Source organism: Elephantulus edwardii, unplaced genomic scaffold (assembly GCF_000299155.1).
Source record: "Elephantulus edwardii isolate Elephantulus edwardi_28Jun2011 unplaced genomic scaffold, EleEdw1.0 scaffold00303, whole genome shotgun sequence".
Lineage (NCBI taxonomy): Eukaryota > Metazoa > Chordata > Mammalia > Macroscelidea > Macroscelididae > Elephantulus > Elephantulus edwardii.
The window spans coordinates 445,824-463,006 of record NW_006400053.1 but is presented as its reverse complement, the minus strand read 5'-3'; the positions used below and the strand labels follow the sequence as shown (position 1 = coordinate 463,006).

The following is a 17,183-nucleotide window of genomic DNA, read 5'->3' as shown; positions in this document are numbered from 1 at the left end:
GTGGCGTAGTCATCAAACCCACACCCTAAGGCATGTGGTTCTAATCTACCAGCTGCTCTGCAGGAGAAGGATGGGCAATCTCTTCGATGTGCCAATCGTGGTAATGGGCACCCATGGTGGACAGTGTGGGCTGGAGCTTCCCGACTAAATTAAGCCTGGAAGCAGGAGCGGCATTCACTTCCGAAATGGCTTGCCTCCGGAAACTCTATGTACGAACAGTGCTCAGGCTGTTCGTTCATAGGGTCGCTATGAGTCGTCTACGACTCGACGGCATTAAACAACAACAACAACAACAACAACAACAACAACAACAGTTCATTATGGTGGCGTAGTCATCAAACCCACACCCTAAGGCACGTGGTTCTAATCTACCAGCTGCTCTGCAGGAGAAGGATGGGCAATCTCTTCGTGTGTGATTAACTGCCTCTGAAAACCCCATGGAAAGTCAGCGTTGGGTCGGTTCCATCCTGACAATACATAATAATAACAACAGTCATCAAACCCACCATAGTTCTCTTTGTTGCTACTTATAGTAAAGATCTTAAACTCCATTTCACATTCTTTGGGCACATGGCCAGAAGAGACCAGTCCCTGGATAAGAACCTCAAGCTTGGAAGGGTGGAGGTACAGTGCAGGGGAAGAAGACCCTGGATGAGATACATTGATACAGTGGGTGTATCAGAGTCAGTGAGGTGGGCTCAAGATAGGGCAGACTCCAGAGCTATTGTACATAGGGTCGCTATGAGTTGCAAACAACTTGACGGCACATAACAACAACATAGCAATAGTCCCTAGCCAGAATTGGGGTAAAATAAGCCTGTAAAATATTAACAGCTTTAGTATTAACAACATGTAACAATTTAATATTAACAACTATATCTCTACCCTACTTCTGTAGTTCTGTGGATCTCACAGAAGTCTGCTGTCAGAGACCTCTCCAAAATACCGAAGAGCAACAATGCCAGTCTGGAGACTAAGGTGCGCCTAATTCAGGCCATAGTCTTTGCAATTACTTGCTATGCATCAGAAAGCTGGAAAATGTCTAGGGATGAGAAAAGAGAATTGATGCCTTTGAGCTGTGGTGCTGGAGAAGAGTATTGAATATACCATGGATTGCTAGAACAACAAACAGGTTTGTCCTGGAGAGGGGTGAAACCAGGCTGCTCCTTGGAGGCAAGGATTCTGAAGCTTCATCTGACATACTTTGAACATGTTTCAAAGCAAGACCAGTCCTTGGAGAGGGATGTCATGCTTGGGAGGGTGGAGGGTCAGTACAGGAGAGGAAGACCCTCAATGAGATGGACTGATTCAGTAACTGAAGTAATGAGGTAGGTATGTCAGAGACAGTAATACTGGCACAAGACAGAATAGGGTTTAGGGCTGTTGTACACAGGATCGCTATGAGTCGCAGGCGACTGGAAGGCACATAACACCACCACCACCACCACCACTTTAAGATGACCTCAAAGCTTTTGGAGAGATGAGACCTAGAATAAACAGCCACATGCATATGCCCAAGGTGGTCCTCTCCTCATGCCTAGTACTAAAAATGGAGCTGTGTTCATTAGTGTGACAGTGAAAAGGTAACTATCCTGGACACGCTAATGGCAAAACAAATCCACTACAGCTCAAGAAGAAATCACATTTTTCTGGGTCATATTCAAATACTATTTCCAACTTGAACCTGTCTTCAAAATAAGATCTAAGACCTTGTACTGTGAAAGGGTTACAATACAGAAAAATGTTGGTCACTATTGAAATAGTTCCTCTATGTGATCATACAGATAGCTGGAGTAAACAACTCCCTTCTCTGTAACCCATCAGCAGTGGGATCTCTTGAGAGAAAATCTAAGAAAGCTAGTTGATGGTCTAGAGGGAGATGTGCCAAGGCCTTAGCCTGCCAACATCCCCACTTATATTTCAGAACTTCACCATCTCTCTACAAAGTTGCTAGGGATGTGCAATAAACAAAACTATTTTGAGTCCTCTGTTTCTTTAGTTTCTACCTCAAAACATTTTCTGTTATTAGAAGAGGTATTTTGCTTGTCTCACCACTCCGGGTCCAACAGTTGTACATGCTCATTGCGATAGGACAGACAACAGGTGGAAGTGGAAGGCAAACACAAATAAGATGCATAAACTTTGAGTCTAAATAAAGAACTGTCTATAATCTGGAGGTTCAAATAGGGGAGGTGACTACATGCACCCACAAAGTGTCTATTCATAGGAGAATAGGCACTAGAGAGAAGAGACAGGTTCTAGAAAGGCCAGGCAGACTCATGTTCTGTCTCAGTGGCCACTTAGCCGAAAAGGTATCTGCTAATAATGTAAAGAAATGTTGACCTCACAGGTTCCTCAGAGGCTCAAAACTGTCCCCTGCCCTTAGCCTGCTAGCAACAGGATTAAACCACAATCCAGTGTGGCCTTCATAACAGTTATCAGAAGCTAGAAATGAGTGAAAACAGAGAACTGTAAACATGGAGGTCAATGGAATTGGTAAAGGCTGGCTGGTGATGGGCTTGCATGGCAGAAAGTGGAATAACCCCAAAACAAAGCCAACAAATCTGTCATTACCAGACGTCAGAATGAGTGGTGAAGACCCCGTCCTTGAGTGACTCAGGAGCCATCCAGCGCACAGGCAGCAGTCCCTTTCCTCCTTTGCGGTAATAGTCTGTCTCATAGATATCTCTGGTCATACCAAAATCTGTAAGGTGAGAGAAGGGATGACACACTGTTTGAGTAGCTCTATGGAGCTCTGGTGGCCTCGTGGTATGGAGCTCAAGTGCCAACCTGAAGTCAGGCATTCCAAATTCTCCAGCTGCTCCCCAGAAGAAAGATGAGTAATTTCCTCCTGTGCGATTTACAGCTTCAGAAAACCCCCTTAAGCGTCACCTAGGGGTTGGTTCTGACTCAATGGCACATAACAACAGGGAGCAACAAAGATGTACCACTGCGGGAGAGGACTCACACTGTGTTCCTGGGCAAGCCCCAGGGGTCCCACTTCTCGAGGCCTAGTACTGATGCCTGCAATGTTCTAGAGTGCACACAGTCGGGGTCGCTGCTCACGCGACAAGCCATCTCTGCTTCCATATACTTAATCTGGCGTCTTTAAAGAGTTAGTCTCTTTGTGCATTTAACATTATCAAGTCCTCTATTTACTGAAGTATTGTATTGTGTAAACTAAGAATCAGTTATTACTGGCTTGAAAATCTGGTAACATTGACAGAAGTGTGTAAATACCTTTAGTCTTGCAGCACTAATGCTCCATTGCCAGGCAAGGTTAAGATGGTGGGGGGAGTTCTTCGAGCAATAGCTTATGATGGGAAAGGGCACAGTAAGATACCAGATAAAGGCTATTTACTAAGTCGCTGTAGCCTTTTCTGAAAATGTCTTCCATCTTTTCTATGTCTAAAAGGTATCACACAATTATTTCTAATGGTGGGATTGTTTTAAAATCCTAAATTACTGCTTCTTTGCAAGATGTTTATTTTCCACTCAATTGTACAACTGCTTCTTAAATGGACTCTCGTCTCTCCTACACTTTTCAAAATGTTTATGTGTCTCTTAATTATGCAAAGAGGCAAAGCTACAAAAGCAAAGCCAGAGAACAAAATTTCCTGGATGTTAGTCAGTTGTATATGCTAAAGGCCTTCAAAGTGCCTCCAGAAATAAGGCTTGTCTTACTTGTAATAATTGGACATTGGGGGGAGGGGACCCACTTTGAACCCTAATGAAGAAAAGTGAACTGCTAACATCTAATCTGGCAATTAACTCCCAAACTAAATCCCAGTGCAAAGATGATTACAGCTTGACCCTGTAGGACAGGGTTTTCCAAGACTCTAAATCTTTACAAAACTAGATAGTCATATCTTTCTCCTGTGAAATGGTGAGTGGATCTGAACTGCCAACCTTCTGGTTAACAGTCAAGTGCTTTAACAACATTCCAGTAGCGCTCAGTGATAAGCAAATGAGCAGGTATGATTTTACCTTGCACAAAAAAAGGGGAAAGAGAAATTCTGTAGGAAACAAAAAGTCCCTTCCTAAACACATGAAGTGTCTAAAATTCTATAAACAAAACCACATTACAAAGAAAATGTCACAATTGTTATAACTCACAGAGAGCAAACTCTTACTGATTTGGACTTAGACTGGAATGGAAACCCCTCCCCCACACTGTGATGTGTGGACCACTGACTTAGCCTGGTATGGGAAATCCCTGCACTGTGATGTGTGGCCCAGGCTCTTGCCAGGAAGCAGGTGGAGAAGAGGTGGAGGTGGTTAGGAACCAGCAGGTGCTGAGAACAGGCCACCTCCTAGCGTGTTCTCTGTGCTTTGTCACATCATGTCTTTCCAATCATCTCTTGCAGCTGGTTATATCTGTATCCCCATTTCAGAGGTAAAAAAATTAGGTTCAAGAACTTGAAGTGCCTCCCCAAAGTCTCTCATTTGTGGCAGAAGGGGTTGAGCTGCCTCTCGAAACTCCTTGCTATGGAGCGTCATCTTATGGAACAATCTGATCCCCCAGGAGAATGAGGGCAGAGAACACGGGTTGCCACAGCAGTCCTTGGGGACCCTGGGGTGGAGCATCCTCTCTCACAGGTCATGTCCCCTTTTACAAGTCATGCTGGAAAGGATGCTCACTTTCCACTAAAGGGCCCAAACATTTCATTCAAAAATTATCACCAAAGGAAAAACCAGCACTTCTAAAGGAAGGGGAACAATTTCAGAACAAATTCCAGAACAAGATAAAGAGGTTGATTTTAACCATATTTCTTAGCAAGCAGTTTCCCAGGATGAAAATCTGGTATTTTCTTGGACCACTAGATCAGAATGGGCAGATGAGGAGTCCAGTGGAAGCAGGTGTATTTCATGAGCAGTCTCTATTAGGTAAACCAAAGGCCCAAACCCAACACACATACCTACAGCCGAGCTGAATTCCTAACCAGTCACCAGAAATTCAGCCCTGCTCTCTTTTGAGGTGAACATTGATACTGCCCAGTGATGGGTGTGAAATGTCCCTGTCACCATCCTGCTTTACCACTAGACTGCCTCACCTCTTAGAAGACTTGAGGACCCCTGGCTGGGCACCATCTCCCTACAAGCTGGGAAAGCAGACAGTTTGGATGATATCTTTTATTCCTAAATCCCCCACATGCATCGGCATAGTTATGTCTGCACATAACCAAGGCTGACAATGTCCTACCAAGGGATGCCTCAGGTGTCATGAGTAGAGGCTCAGGTCAAGGCTCACCCTTACCTACAACCAGGAACACCATGCCAATGAATGGTTAGGATTCCAGCCAGTCCAGCAAGAGATGGCCAAGCCTCTGTACTTCATGAGTGCACCAAAAGCCCTATCTGGGCCAGCGTACTGCCAGCAAGGTCTCTTGACCCCGTGTGCTGTGGGGTCTTACTCAGACCTGGACAGCTAAAGACATACCTCCGATTTTGACGGTGAAATCTTCAGCCACCATGCAGTTCCGTGCAGCCAGGTCTCTGTGGACAAACTTGTTGGCATTGAGGTATGCCATGCCATCTGCAATCTCGCCTGCCATCTGAATCATCTTGCTTAGGCTGGGAGGTGCCAGAACTGGATTATTCTGTTGAATTTTTTTTAAAAAATTATATGAATAATTTTTTCCTACCCAAAGTGCTTTCAGAATCTCTAAACTTATCTTTGTTTAATCTGAGGACCATGGGTCATTCTGCTAAGAAATCAGAAAGAACTTGCTCAAATGGGATGTGAGACCAAAGCACCTGCCTAGCCAGGCACCTGCTCGTGGCCACACTGTAGAGAGCTGCATGGAAAAATAGCAATTAGTACTTTTAGGGACCAAAATTTTCTCTTTTGAGCCAGATACAAATGGTTTAAAGTGAAATAAGCAGTTTTATATACTAACGTTTCTTGGTAATTCAAATTCCTATTACTTTATATGTTCCTTCCCCTCTTCCTGGCATACCAAAGTACAGGCAAATAGAGGGCACGTTAGAAATTGTTCTAAATTCATGCTGTGTAGAAAGAAGCAAACGTATTTTATGTGTGAGTTTTATTTGGATCTTCCATGTTTTAATTTCCATATAAATATTGTTTGGAAGCAAGAGTGGCGTCTACTTCCTAAACAACATGACTCCGGAAACTTTGATAAATGTTTATAGTTGTAGAGGGGCTTCTGTCCTTTTGTTCATAGAGTCACTATGAGTTGTGCTTGACTCCAAGGCAATCAACAACAACTACAACAATGAACATTGTTATTTTTTTTCCCCTTTAACTTTCTTTTGAAGTACAAAAATAAAGATTCTTATTTTGTTCACCTTGCAATGGGGCATTCTTTGGATTGCAACATTCCAGGCACCCTGAGGAAAATAAGCACTTGACAATTTAAGGACAGCTGACTCTTCTCTCTGAGGGGACCCATCTAAAACAATAAAATATGTGTGAGTATTTCCTCTTTGCCAAGGTGCACAATAGGTTTCCTTTGGAATTGTAAGAAATTACCTTCAAATGAAAAGTTAATCTGGGGAAAAGTTTTGTAGGAAACATTTGCCAAATGTTTCTCATAAAAAAAAAAAGAGTGCAACAGCCTATGGCTACCATAGAGTTGGGATGCTGACTACATCTTGCCTGAGCCACTGAGGGTCTTATTACAGGGTGTCTCCTAAAACACTGGTGAAGCTGTCCCTCTCACAGCTCATGTAGTCCCTCCCTCGCTTGAACCACCTGCAATGCAGGGAGCACGCCTGTGTGTTGGAATAGCACTACCCAGGCTCCAGCAGGACTTCCTCTGCAATCTGAAGCTCACCATGGGGACATCACTGGTAGATGATCTACGCTACTTCACAGAGCATGCCCAACAGCACCTGCTCTGGGGTCCACACAAGGGACACTGTCCAGGGAAGGGCTAGTTTCCAGCAGTAATACAGAAACTCTCTGGCTACTTAGCTCAGTTCTCAGAACTTTAATTCTGAAGACTCTGAAGTCTATTGCTGTTGAGTCAATACAAATGAACACTGACCCCAGCTGACAGAGAATTGCCCTGAGTGGTCGGAGGCTGTGATCTTTACACGGTGGGCCTTGAGACCTTTCTCTCATGAAGCCTCTGGCGTGTTTCCACTGCTGACATTTCAGTTATGGTCAGGGGCTTAACCATTATTACTTCATGAGGGTTTCAATAAAACTCTTATTGCTGAGTTTGGTCCTTGGAGAGTGCAAGTAGTTACTATGTCAACCTGAAGGTTGGGGGGTCCCAGTGTGCCCACAGGCACCTCAGAAGGAAAGTCTAGCAATCCACTGGAAGATTTGCCTCTGAAAGCCCTTTGGGGCTCAGCACTGACACTACAGCAACTATTTTTGGTGTAGCATCAATGAGTGAGCTGGGAAGCTACAAGCTGCTGAGACCAACTTTAAATTGCTGCTTCCTTTTACTCAGGAGTCTTGGTTAAATGTGATACCGCCCCCCCCCCAGGACCTAATATTTTCTTCTGACCTTTTTAAGGCTTTACATATGCAGAGAACTCTTAAGAGATTTGCAGGTGAAATGTTAAGCATATGCTTACATTACTTCAAGAGGGGACGCTTAAAAGCAGGTGATGTGAAACTCTTCTTCTCCATGAATGTAAAAAACAGAAGCCATAAAAGGAACCTATTGTAAGCACTCAAGAAAGGGCTGATATTATGACACCATCATTCTTTAATCTGAGAGCAGAATCTTTAATCTAATTATTGATAGCTGAGACATATGCATATTTAATGAGGTAAATAAGCACAAGGGAATTTAGAGAGGGCCTGGGAGAGTATAACAGAGCTTCAGGACACAAACACACACCTCTCTGTACCTGGCAGGAGATAAAAAGTTGTACCTGATCAAGACAAAGATGCATTTTAGATCTAATAATGGCTTCAGATGTCATCCTGTTCAAGCCACATACTGTACACATAAAATCTGACCTGCCTGCCCAAGAACTAATGAAGGTAGAGCCAGAATGATCACGTTTTCTGTATGTTTTTCCCTCCTGTGCATCATGTTGGAGGAAAGAGTGAGTACTCTCTACTTCTCTGAGGTGCCTGGCCTGATTCACCCGTTTCCAACACCTGCTGAGTTACCTTTTTTCTGTCCCATGCTTGCGAATTACTCGAGAGCCAGGAAGGGTACCTACAGCCCTAGGAGAAATTGGAAAGCAGAGCAGTACCTGCAAGCCACATCTCTCAGCCAAGTCTGACATCAGTATCGCAGCCTATACTAGACCACAAACATCACCTGCTGGCAATAAAAGAAGCTATGTGTGAAAAGGGACTTGCAAGTGAAGTGAAGGAATTGCTATTTAAGAGGTGATTAAATGGCAGACTTAAGGAAAAAAAACAGACTTAACTTCAAAACAGAATGACTCTTGTGATAATCATACTACCCTATCATATATCGCTTTTAAGTCCAGAATTAAGGTTGCATAGTGGAGTGTACCCAGGGCAGTGGGATTGTATACCAAAGAAGGAATTTTTCTTTTGCTTTTCAAAGAGAGGAGCAAACTGGGGGCTGGGAGGTGGGGGCAGGCTGGGCAGGGAGAAAAGTGCAACAATGAATGAATGGAAATCCAAAATCTCTGTAAATGTTCATTAAAATTGATAAAATAAAAAAAACCCCACCAACAACAGAATAAGGGCACAGAAATTAAGAGAAGCAGAGGGACACCCTGGGAATGCCATCAAACAAGCAGTAAAGTCAGTGTCAAAGCGAGGCAGCCACATGAAGAAGGGGTTGCTGCCATTACTGTTACTACATATTTATCTATCAGTTTGGAATTAATTACTTGTAAGTCATATGTTCATGTGTTAAGAAGCTGGCCTGTAGGTTCATACTTCAGAAACTGAGGTGCCATAGTGACTGATGAAAAATTACACAAGATGACTAGGTCTTGAATTTTATACACAAACCCCATACTGCTATTATTATCAGACTGGGTCTAGATGGTGCAGCTGAAAAGTTTATCACTTAAAAGTTTAATCAAGACATTACTTGGAGTCCTACTTGACATGGAGAGACAGAGTTGAGAAGACAAGCTTCCTAGCTGCCTGTGAGGAAGTGGTATGTACACTGTGTATGGACACAGAGAGAGCAGGGCCTTGCTACAGAGCTGGAGGGGAAGTCACTTTAGAAGCATCTGAAAATTAATTCAACCTAACATTCAGCTTTAACCAGCATTTTTTGAAAGAATGCCTGCCAAGAACATGGCTTTGACTTGCACAGTGCGTTTGGGTTGGGAATCAGAACAAAACAGAGGAGGTACAGAATGCAGAGAGAGAGCAAGACAAAGACAAGAAGTGTGAGGAGATGAATGGGGTGTACTAGAAACCAGCAGAAGAGGCAGGTGTGTTTGGTGTAGGAGATTGGAAAGGCTTCATGGAGGAAGGATTGACATGGTCTGGGAGGTGGGTTTTAGGGGAAGGGGATAGGGGCATAACTGGAGTTGAAGGGGATGCAGTAATAAAGGAATGAGGTGGTAAAGAGTTATTTTGGGAATGGTGAGGAACTCCTGCAAAAGATCAAGGGTTATCTTTTGCTGTGAAAATCTTTTCTCTGAAGCAGCTAAACCAATCATGCAGTAAGGAAACATCCCATGATGAAGAGTCCTGACCCACAGGCACAGCACTTCCTGAGAGGCATTCTAAAGCAAGAGGGCAGGAAGGAGAGCACAGGAGAAAGGCAGTCAACACAGAAACTGACCTCCATTTCCGGTCTCAGAGACCGGAGATAACTTTTGAGATCCCCTCGAGTCATCAGTTCCATGATGACCAGCGTTGGCTGGCCCTGGGATACCACACCCAACAATCGCACCTGAGAGGAAAAAGAGAAGGAGCCCAAGGGTGAGGGCTGGGCAGCAGGAGGGTGAGGGCTGGGCAGCAGGAGGGTGAGGGCTGGGCAGCAGGAGGGTGAGGGCTGCCCAGGCCACCCTGCTGGGGCAGCTGCCCTCTGGTGTGACACCTGGGGGCAGGAGTTTAGGAGGGTTATGGGCTGAACTGCATTCAGAACCATCATGTACAGGTGCCTAATGCCACTTGGGGGCATCGGGGGTGTGGGGCTACATGGCAGAGAGAGTGATATATCAATCCTACAGGTGAAGATACAGTGGGGGGCTCTGGGGCAGCAAGCAGACTTCGGCTGCTTAGAGATTTTGTCTTACCACATGGTGACAATTGAACTCCTTCATCACTGAAGCCTCATTGAGAAATTCAATCCTTTCTCTCATGCTTGCCGCCTCATTCACTGTTTTAATGGCCACCCTTGTTTCGGGCTCATCTTTAACCACACCCTTCGCAACACCTTCATAAACCATTCCAAAGGACCCCTGCCCAAGCTCTCTGTTCATGGTGATCTTCTCTCGAGCAACCTCCCACTCATCTGGAACATACACTGGAGAAAAAGAAAGTGGAATTGGAAAGAGGTAAAAAAAAGCAAGGCTCTAGACAAATTAGCTTTTGGGGAACACTCTGGGTTAACTGATACACTATGTCATTTACAAAGGAAAGTAACAGAAAACAATGATTTGGTTTACTTTAAAAGTTTCCTCATTCTAGAAAAGAATGGACAGTTAATGAACACCACATTAGATCAGATGAGGGGAAGAACTGTCCAAAATGAAAATATGATTTTATATGTATCTGAAGAGCAACAATGTCAGTCACAATTACATTATATGCATCAGAAAGCTGGACAATTACAAGGGATGACAGAAGGAGAATTGATGCCTTTGAGCTGTGGTGCTAGAGAAGAGTATTGAATATACCATGGACAGTCAGGAGAAAAAACAAGTTCGCCTCAGAGAGGGTGAAGCCAGGCAGTGCCGAGAGTGTTGATTGTGGAGTCGAGCAAGCTGTAATTGTTAACAACCTTAATAATCTCTTCTCCATCTATCACGATGCTGCCAACTGGCCCAGTGGTGAGAATATTTGTTTTCTCGATGTTAAGCTTCAATCTGTATTGAATACTGCAGACCTTGACCTTCTGCAGCAAATGCTTCATCTCTTCTACAGTCTTACAAGCAAGGTTTTATCATCTGCATAACACAGGTTATTGATGAGTCTTCCTCCAACCCTGATGCCACATTCTTCCTCATAACGTCTAGTCTCCTGAATGATCTGGTCTACATACAGATTGAAAAGGTATGAAGGCAGGATGCATCCCTGATGCACTCCTTTCCTGATTCTGAACCATGCAGGTCCTTGCTCTGTTCTGAGGACTGCTTCCTGGTTCAAGCATAGGTTCACATAAGCATAATCAAGTGTTCTGGGATTCCCATTCTCCTGAAGGTTAGCCACAGTTTGTTGTGATCCACACAGTCAAATGCCTTTGCATAGTCAATGAAACACAGACAGACATTCCTCTGGTACTCTCTGCTTTTGGCCAAGACCCAACTAACCCTGGCTATGATGTCACTTGTGTCACAGACTCTTCTAAACCTAGCTTGTTTTCAGCAAGATTTTGCTTGTGTGTGGTATTGGTGATATTGTTTGATAACTTTCACGCTCTGTTGGATCCCCTCTTTTTGGAATGGGAATAAATAAGGATCTCTTCCAGTCAACTATGTCACCAGATGTGGCTAGCAAGCAGAGCAGTGTCCATGGGGGCTTTGCCTGGACCCTGTGCAATCAAGACTTCCACCACCAATGAAGTGATCGACGGCTTCTGGTTAGACTAAGTCTGGCTTGAAACTTTAGTGAATGATTTTAGGGAAGCAGGAAGGAAGGACAGGGGAATAAACAAGGTTTTTGTTGTCGAGTTAAGTACAACTCAGAGCGACCCTGTGAACAGTGGATTTGAACTCTGTTCTATCCTGTACAACCCTCACACTTCCTGATACACTAGAGCTCACTGCTCAGTCACTGAGTCAATCCACTTGGTCTTCCTCTCCAACCCTCCACCCTTCCCAGCATCATGTCCCTCTCTAAGGAACAGCCCCTCCTAGCAACATGCCCAAAGTATGTGAGGCAAAGTCTCATCATTCCTGCCTCCAAAGAGCACTCCTGTTGCACCCATTTGCAGACATGTTTGTTTGTTCTTTTGACCATCCATGAGATGTTCAGTGCTCTTCTCCAACAACATGGCTCAAAGGCATCAATCCTTTTCCTGTTATCCTTATTCATTGTCTATCTCTCAAATGAACAGCAAGTGATCAGAAAGACCATGGCCTGAATTAGGCAAACCTTCGTCCTCAAAATGACATAATTACTCCTCAATAATTTGGAGAGGCCCCTAACTGCAGATCTTCCCAGTGCAATGCATCTCCTGATCTTCTGACTGCTGGTACCAATGATGTAATAAATAAGGTAAAAACAAAAATAAAATCAACCTATTCCACAAGAGTAAGATGTAGGAAATGTCAATAAAATTCTTCTAGTTCTGTTAAAGGGAACTCCTAGGCTCAGGGGTGCACTGACTGGGAAGGAAAGAAGGTCCTGAATCAGAAATGACTGAGAATTCTGGGCTGAACTTGCGCTTGCTGTTTGGCTTTCAGGTGTTCCCCACTGGCTTGCAGAGAAGCGGTGAACGGACAATTGTACTGCGGACATCACCAAGGCCTGAGATTTACATTAAGTGAAATCTTAGAGGACTTTATAATTTACAAAGGAAAGACGTTTCTAAATCAGGCCCAGGAGCCAACATAATTTTATACTTCTGAAGAGTGTCCAATATGGTCACATTAATAAATTCCAAATTATGTATGTGTTTAGAAATTTCATAAATAAAACTTTACCCTCTATAACGCTCAGAAGATTTGCACCCCAGGAAAAGAGGTCAATGCCTCTTTACAAGAGTTAAGTCTTCAAGAAAACCCAATAGATAAGAGTATCTATTAGTGCCTCCAGAAAGTATAAAGTCACTGGAAATACCCACTTATCTGTAAAAATCCAGGCTTCTTTTTAATCAGAATTAACTATGCGGTATTCTGTAAAACATGGAGTTAAACCCAACCATACACTTTCTTGGGTGGTCCTAGAAGTCAATAATTCAATTACTTTCTTTAAATTCAACCCTTCAGTTCTGACTTTTGACAGAAGACTTAAGATTCCCGAGGAAGTCGAGGCTCCTCTGTACAATGTTATTAGCACATCCCTGCAGGGGATTTTTTCAGTGTATACACTAGAAAACAGTGACATACAGATGACTTAGTGGAGACAGAAGTTTCTTAAGTGCTTCTGAACTGCAATGTCATTTTGTCAACCCTTGGGGACACTGGTGCTCCCCCCCCCCCATATATATATGTTGTTGTTATGTGCCGTTGAGTCGTTTGCGACTCATAGCGACCCTACGTACAACAGCCCTAAATCCTGCTCTATCCTGTGCCAATCTCATTGCCTCTGACACACCCATCCCGATTACCCCAGTCACTGAATTAATCCACCTCATAGAGGGTCTTCCCCTCCTGCGCTGTCCCTCCACTCTGCCCAGCATGATGTCCCTCTCTAAAGACCTGTCTCTCCTTACAACATGTCCAAAGTATGTCAGGAGAAGCCCCAGAATCCTTGCCTCCAAGGAGCAGCCTGGTTTAACCCTCTCTAGGATGAATCTATTTGTTTTCTTGGCAGTCCATGGTACATTCAATACTCTTCTCCAGCACTACTGCTCAAAGGCGTCAATTCTCCTTCTATCCTCCCTAGTCATTGTCCAACTCTCTGATGCATAATAAGTGATTGCAAAAACCAAGGCGCACCTTAGTCTCCAGAGAGACACTGTTGCTCTTGAGTACTTTAGAGAAGTCCCTAACCGCAGACTTTCCCATCGCAATACATTTTTTTATTTCCTAGCTACTGGTGCCAAGAGTGTTGACTGTGGAGCCGAGCAAACTGAAGCTGTGAACAATCTCAATCTCTTCACCATCCATCCTGATGCTACCGATTGGTCCAGTGGTGAGAATTTTTGTCTTCTTGACATTAAGTCTCAGTCCATATTGAAGGCTGGAGTCCTTGACCCTCTGCAGCAAGTGCATGAGGTCCTCCTCAGTTTCAGCGAGCAGGGTTGTGTCATCTGCATAATGCAGATTGTTGATAGATCGTCCACCAATCCTAACGCCACGCTTCTCCTCATAGATCCCTGCCTCTCGGATAATCTGCTCTGCATACAGGTTGAAAAGGTATGGAGACAGGACACATCCCTGGCGTACATCCTTCCCAATTTTGAACCATGCAATGTTGCCCTGCTCTGTTCTGATGACTGCCTCTTGGTCCAAATATAGGTTTCGCATTAGCACGATTAAATGTTCTGGGATTCCCATTCTTCTCAGAGTCAGCCACAGTTTGTTATGATCCACGCAGTCAAATGCCTTTGCATAATCAATGAAACACAGATAGACATTCTTCTGGCATTCTCTGTTTTCAGCTAAGATCCATCTAACATCAGCAACAATATCCCTAGTACCATAGCCCCTTCTAAACCCAGCCTGGACTTCTGGCAGTTCTCTGCTGATGTACTGTTCCAGTCATTTTTGGATAATCGTCAGTAGAACCTTGCTTGCATGTGAAATCAATGATATTGTTCTGTAGTTTCCACACTCAGTTGGGTCGCCCTTCTTTGGAATGGGAACAAATATAGACCTCTTCCAGTCAGTTGGCCAAGTGGTTGTTCTCCATATATATAGTGGTTGTTAAAAGGCTAAATAAGTTCAGATGAAGGGACATAGTGTTTCTACCTGTTGCTTTTTAGGTTTTCAAGAAGAATCAAGATATATTATAAAAGTATTTCTGGAACTATATAACATTTGAATTCAAATCCTCATTACATAAGCTGATTTTATTGTATTAATGCTTTCCCTAAACTGTCTGAATAACAAACATCAACTTGCCGTGCCTCATTTCAAAGCAGAGGCGATTTTCTAGAATGGTGTTAGCAGAGTCCTACTTTTACAGAGAGGATATGGGAAAGGAGAGAAGGAGAGGCCATCAGGAGCCACAGAGCAGACTCTACCCTTTAGCTTTCCTATGAAACCTCCCCCTACCCGTGCCATCCTCACTCCCTTCATTATGATCAAGCCCACTATTGTAACCACTGTGTCAGCCCAGCTCAGGAACGATCTTCCTCTCTCTCTCTGACTCTCCACTTTTTCTCGCATGTTTTCTCCCAGGACTGGCCCTCTGGACAATATGCCTAAAGTACGTGAGATGACGTTTCACCATCCTTGCCTCTAAGGAACACCCTGCCTGCGTTTCATCTCATACAGATTTGCTCTTCTGGCAGTCCATGGGATATTCCATCTTCTCCAATGCTGTAATTCAAAGGCATTGATTCTTCTTTGGCCTTCCTTACTCACTGGTTAATTTTCATATGTATGAAGTAACTGAAAATACAGTGCCTCGAGTCAAGTTCATCTTAGTCTTTAAACTGACATCCTTGGTCTTGTACTTTCTGGAAAACTTCTCACGAATACCTTATATAATTTCTTTTTTTATACAGGGCACTCTGGTGTCCTCATCCCCAGTGAGCTTCAAGTCTAACCCAAAGGCTGCCAATCTCCAAAACGGCAGCAGATCCTTAGGAGAGAGATAGGCCACTCCTGCTAGATTTACAACCTGATGAAGAATGGCAGGAGTCAGAACAGACAGCAGTGAGTTGGTGAGGTTATCCATACAAACACACAGATACCTTCTAGCTGTTGGTTTTTTGTTTGCACATTTTGTTTTAAAGAAAATGGCCTCTCAACAAGTGCACTGTAAACTTACATAAGTGTGCATGATTTTCCTATTTAAGAACACAACTTTAGGAAATGTTTATAGCAATAGGAATATCTTAATTTTACATCTGATTCTCATTTATAGAAGGCTGCTTCTGAGTAACTTTCTTATAAACATGATTGAATTAGAAATGTTAAATAATGCAGAGTAAAACCTTTCATACTGACATAAGTATTTTTTCATCTGATCAAAACTCGAACTCATTGCCATGGAGTCAGAACAGACTCAGAGCTGACCGTGCAGTGGCTTTTGGAGGGTGTAAATCATCTGGGGGTGAATGTCCACCTTCTCACAGAGTCTCTAGTGGCTTCGAGCCAGCTGACAAGTGCTATCACTAGGTTAGCAGCACACCTCGCCATGACGAGGCCACCAGCTGCTGTGTCCCATCAAGTCCAAGCTGACCCATCGCAGACCTGCTTGCAGGTTTTCAGAAGCACTAAATCACACAGGAGGAGACCACACAACCTTCTCCCACAGAGCAGCTGGTGGATTCAACCTTCATTCCTTTGGAACTGCACTGCAGCTTCTTACCATAGGCCAGCAGAGCCCCCTTATTGCCCTCATTTGATCAGGATAATGGATTAAGACATCATGGACCTTGCTTTCATTTCCACATCTCCTACATATCTAATTAAAGAGATCTGGTGGTGCAGAGGTTATATGCTAGGCTGCTCAGTGAAAGGCTGGCAGCTGAAATCACCAGTTGTTCTGTGGGAGAGAGATGTGGTAGTTTGCTTCTGTAAAGGTTAACATTTTGGAAACCCAATAGCATTTCTATGCTGTCCCAGAGAGCAGACTGTGAGTCAGAATTGAGAAAGCAGTGATATGTTGACCAAGTCTACCTGCACTTCTGAAGGAGAGAAAAAAAAAACAACAAAACCAAAAACACTTTTTTAAAAGCATGTCCCCTCACTTTCATGCTAGATTCATGCTTCTGTGGCCCAGCTTCCCAGTTCTTCCCTTGCAACCTCACATCCAGTTAAGGTGACTAAGTCACACTGGCCACAGAAAGCAGCAGAGTCAGGGACTGGATGTGCACCCGGGAGCAGATTTTCTCTGAGACACATTAAGAGATGCCACTTTACAAGCACATAAACACTGAACCAAAACGTGTTTTGCATTGGGAAGAGTCTGTTGTCAAGGACCTCTCCAAAGGACTGAAGAGCAACAATGCCAGTTTAAGGAGCACTTGATCTAAATAATGATCTTTTCAATTACTTTTTATACCGCTGAAAGTTGGCCAATGCCTAAGGCTGACAGAAGAATTGATGTCTTTGAATTTTTTTGTTAGTGAAGAGTACTGAATATCTCATGAACTGCCAAAAGCCCACACAAGTCTGTTTTGGAGAAAGTGCTCCTTAGAAGTAAGAATGGCAAGCAACAAATGCTGGCGAGGTTGTGGAGAGACTGGAACCCTTATTCACTGTTGGTGGGAGTGTAAAATGGTGCAACCCCTGTGGAAAGCATT

At 43.7% G+C, this 17,183-nt stretch overlaps 1 protein-coding gene across 1 annotated transcript in view; it reads right to left on the bottom strand.

The window, feature by feature from the left end:
* Nucleotides 1-17,183, bottom strand: part of IGF1R (insulin-like growth factor 1 receptor) — a 431,767-nt gene that overhangs the window by 12,043 nt on the left and 402,541 nt on the right. The window contains exons 17-20 of the mRNA XM_006900966.1: nucleotides 10,174-10,403; nucleotides 9,717-9,827; nucleotides 5,441-5,600; nucleotides 2,575-2,704 (exon numbers count right to left, since the gene is read on the bottom strand). Coding sequence (XP_006901028.1) covers nucleotides 2,575-2,704; nucleotides 5,441-5,600; nucleotides 9,717-9,827; nucleotides 10,174-10,403 — 631 coding nt within the window. The remainder of the gene's footprint in view (nucleotides 1-2,574; nucleotides 2,705-5,440; nucleotides 5,601-9,716; nucleotides 9,828-10,173; nucleotides 10,404-17,183) is intronic.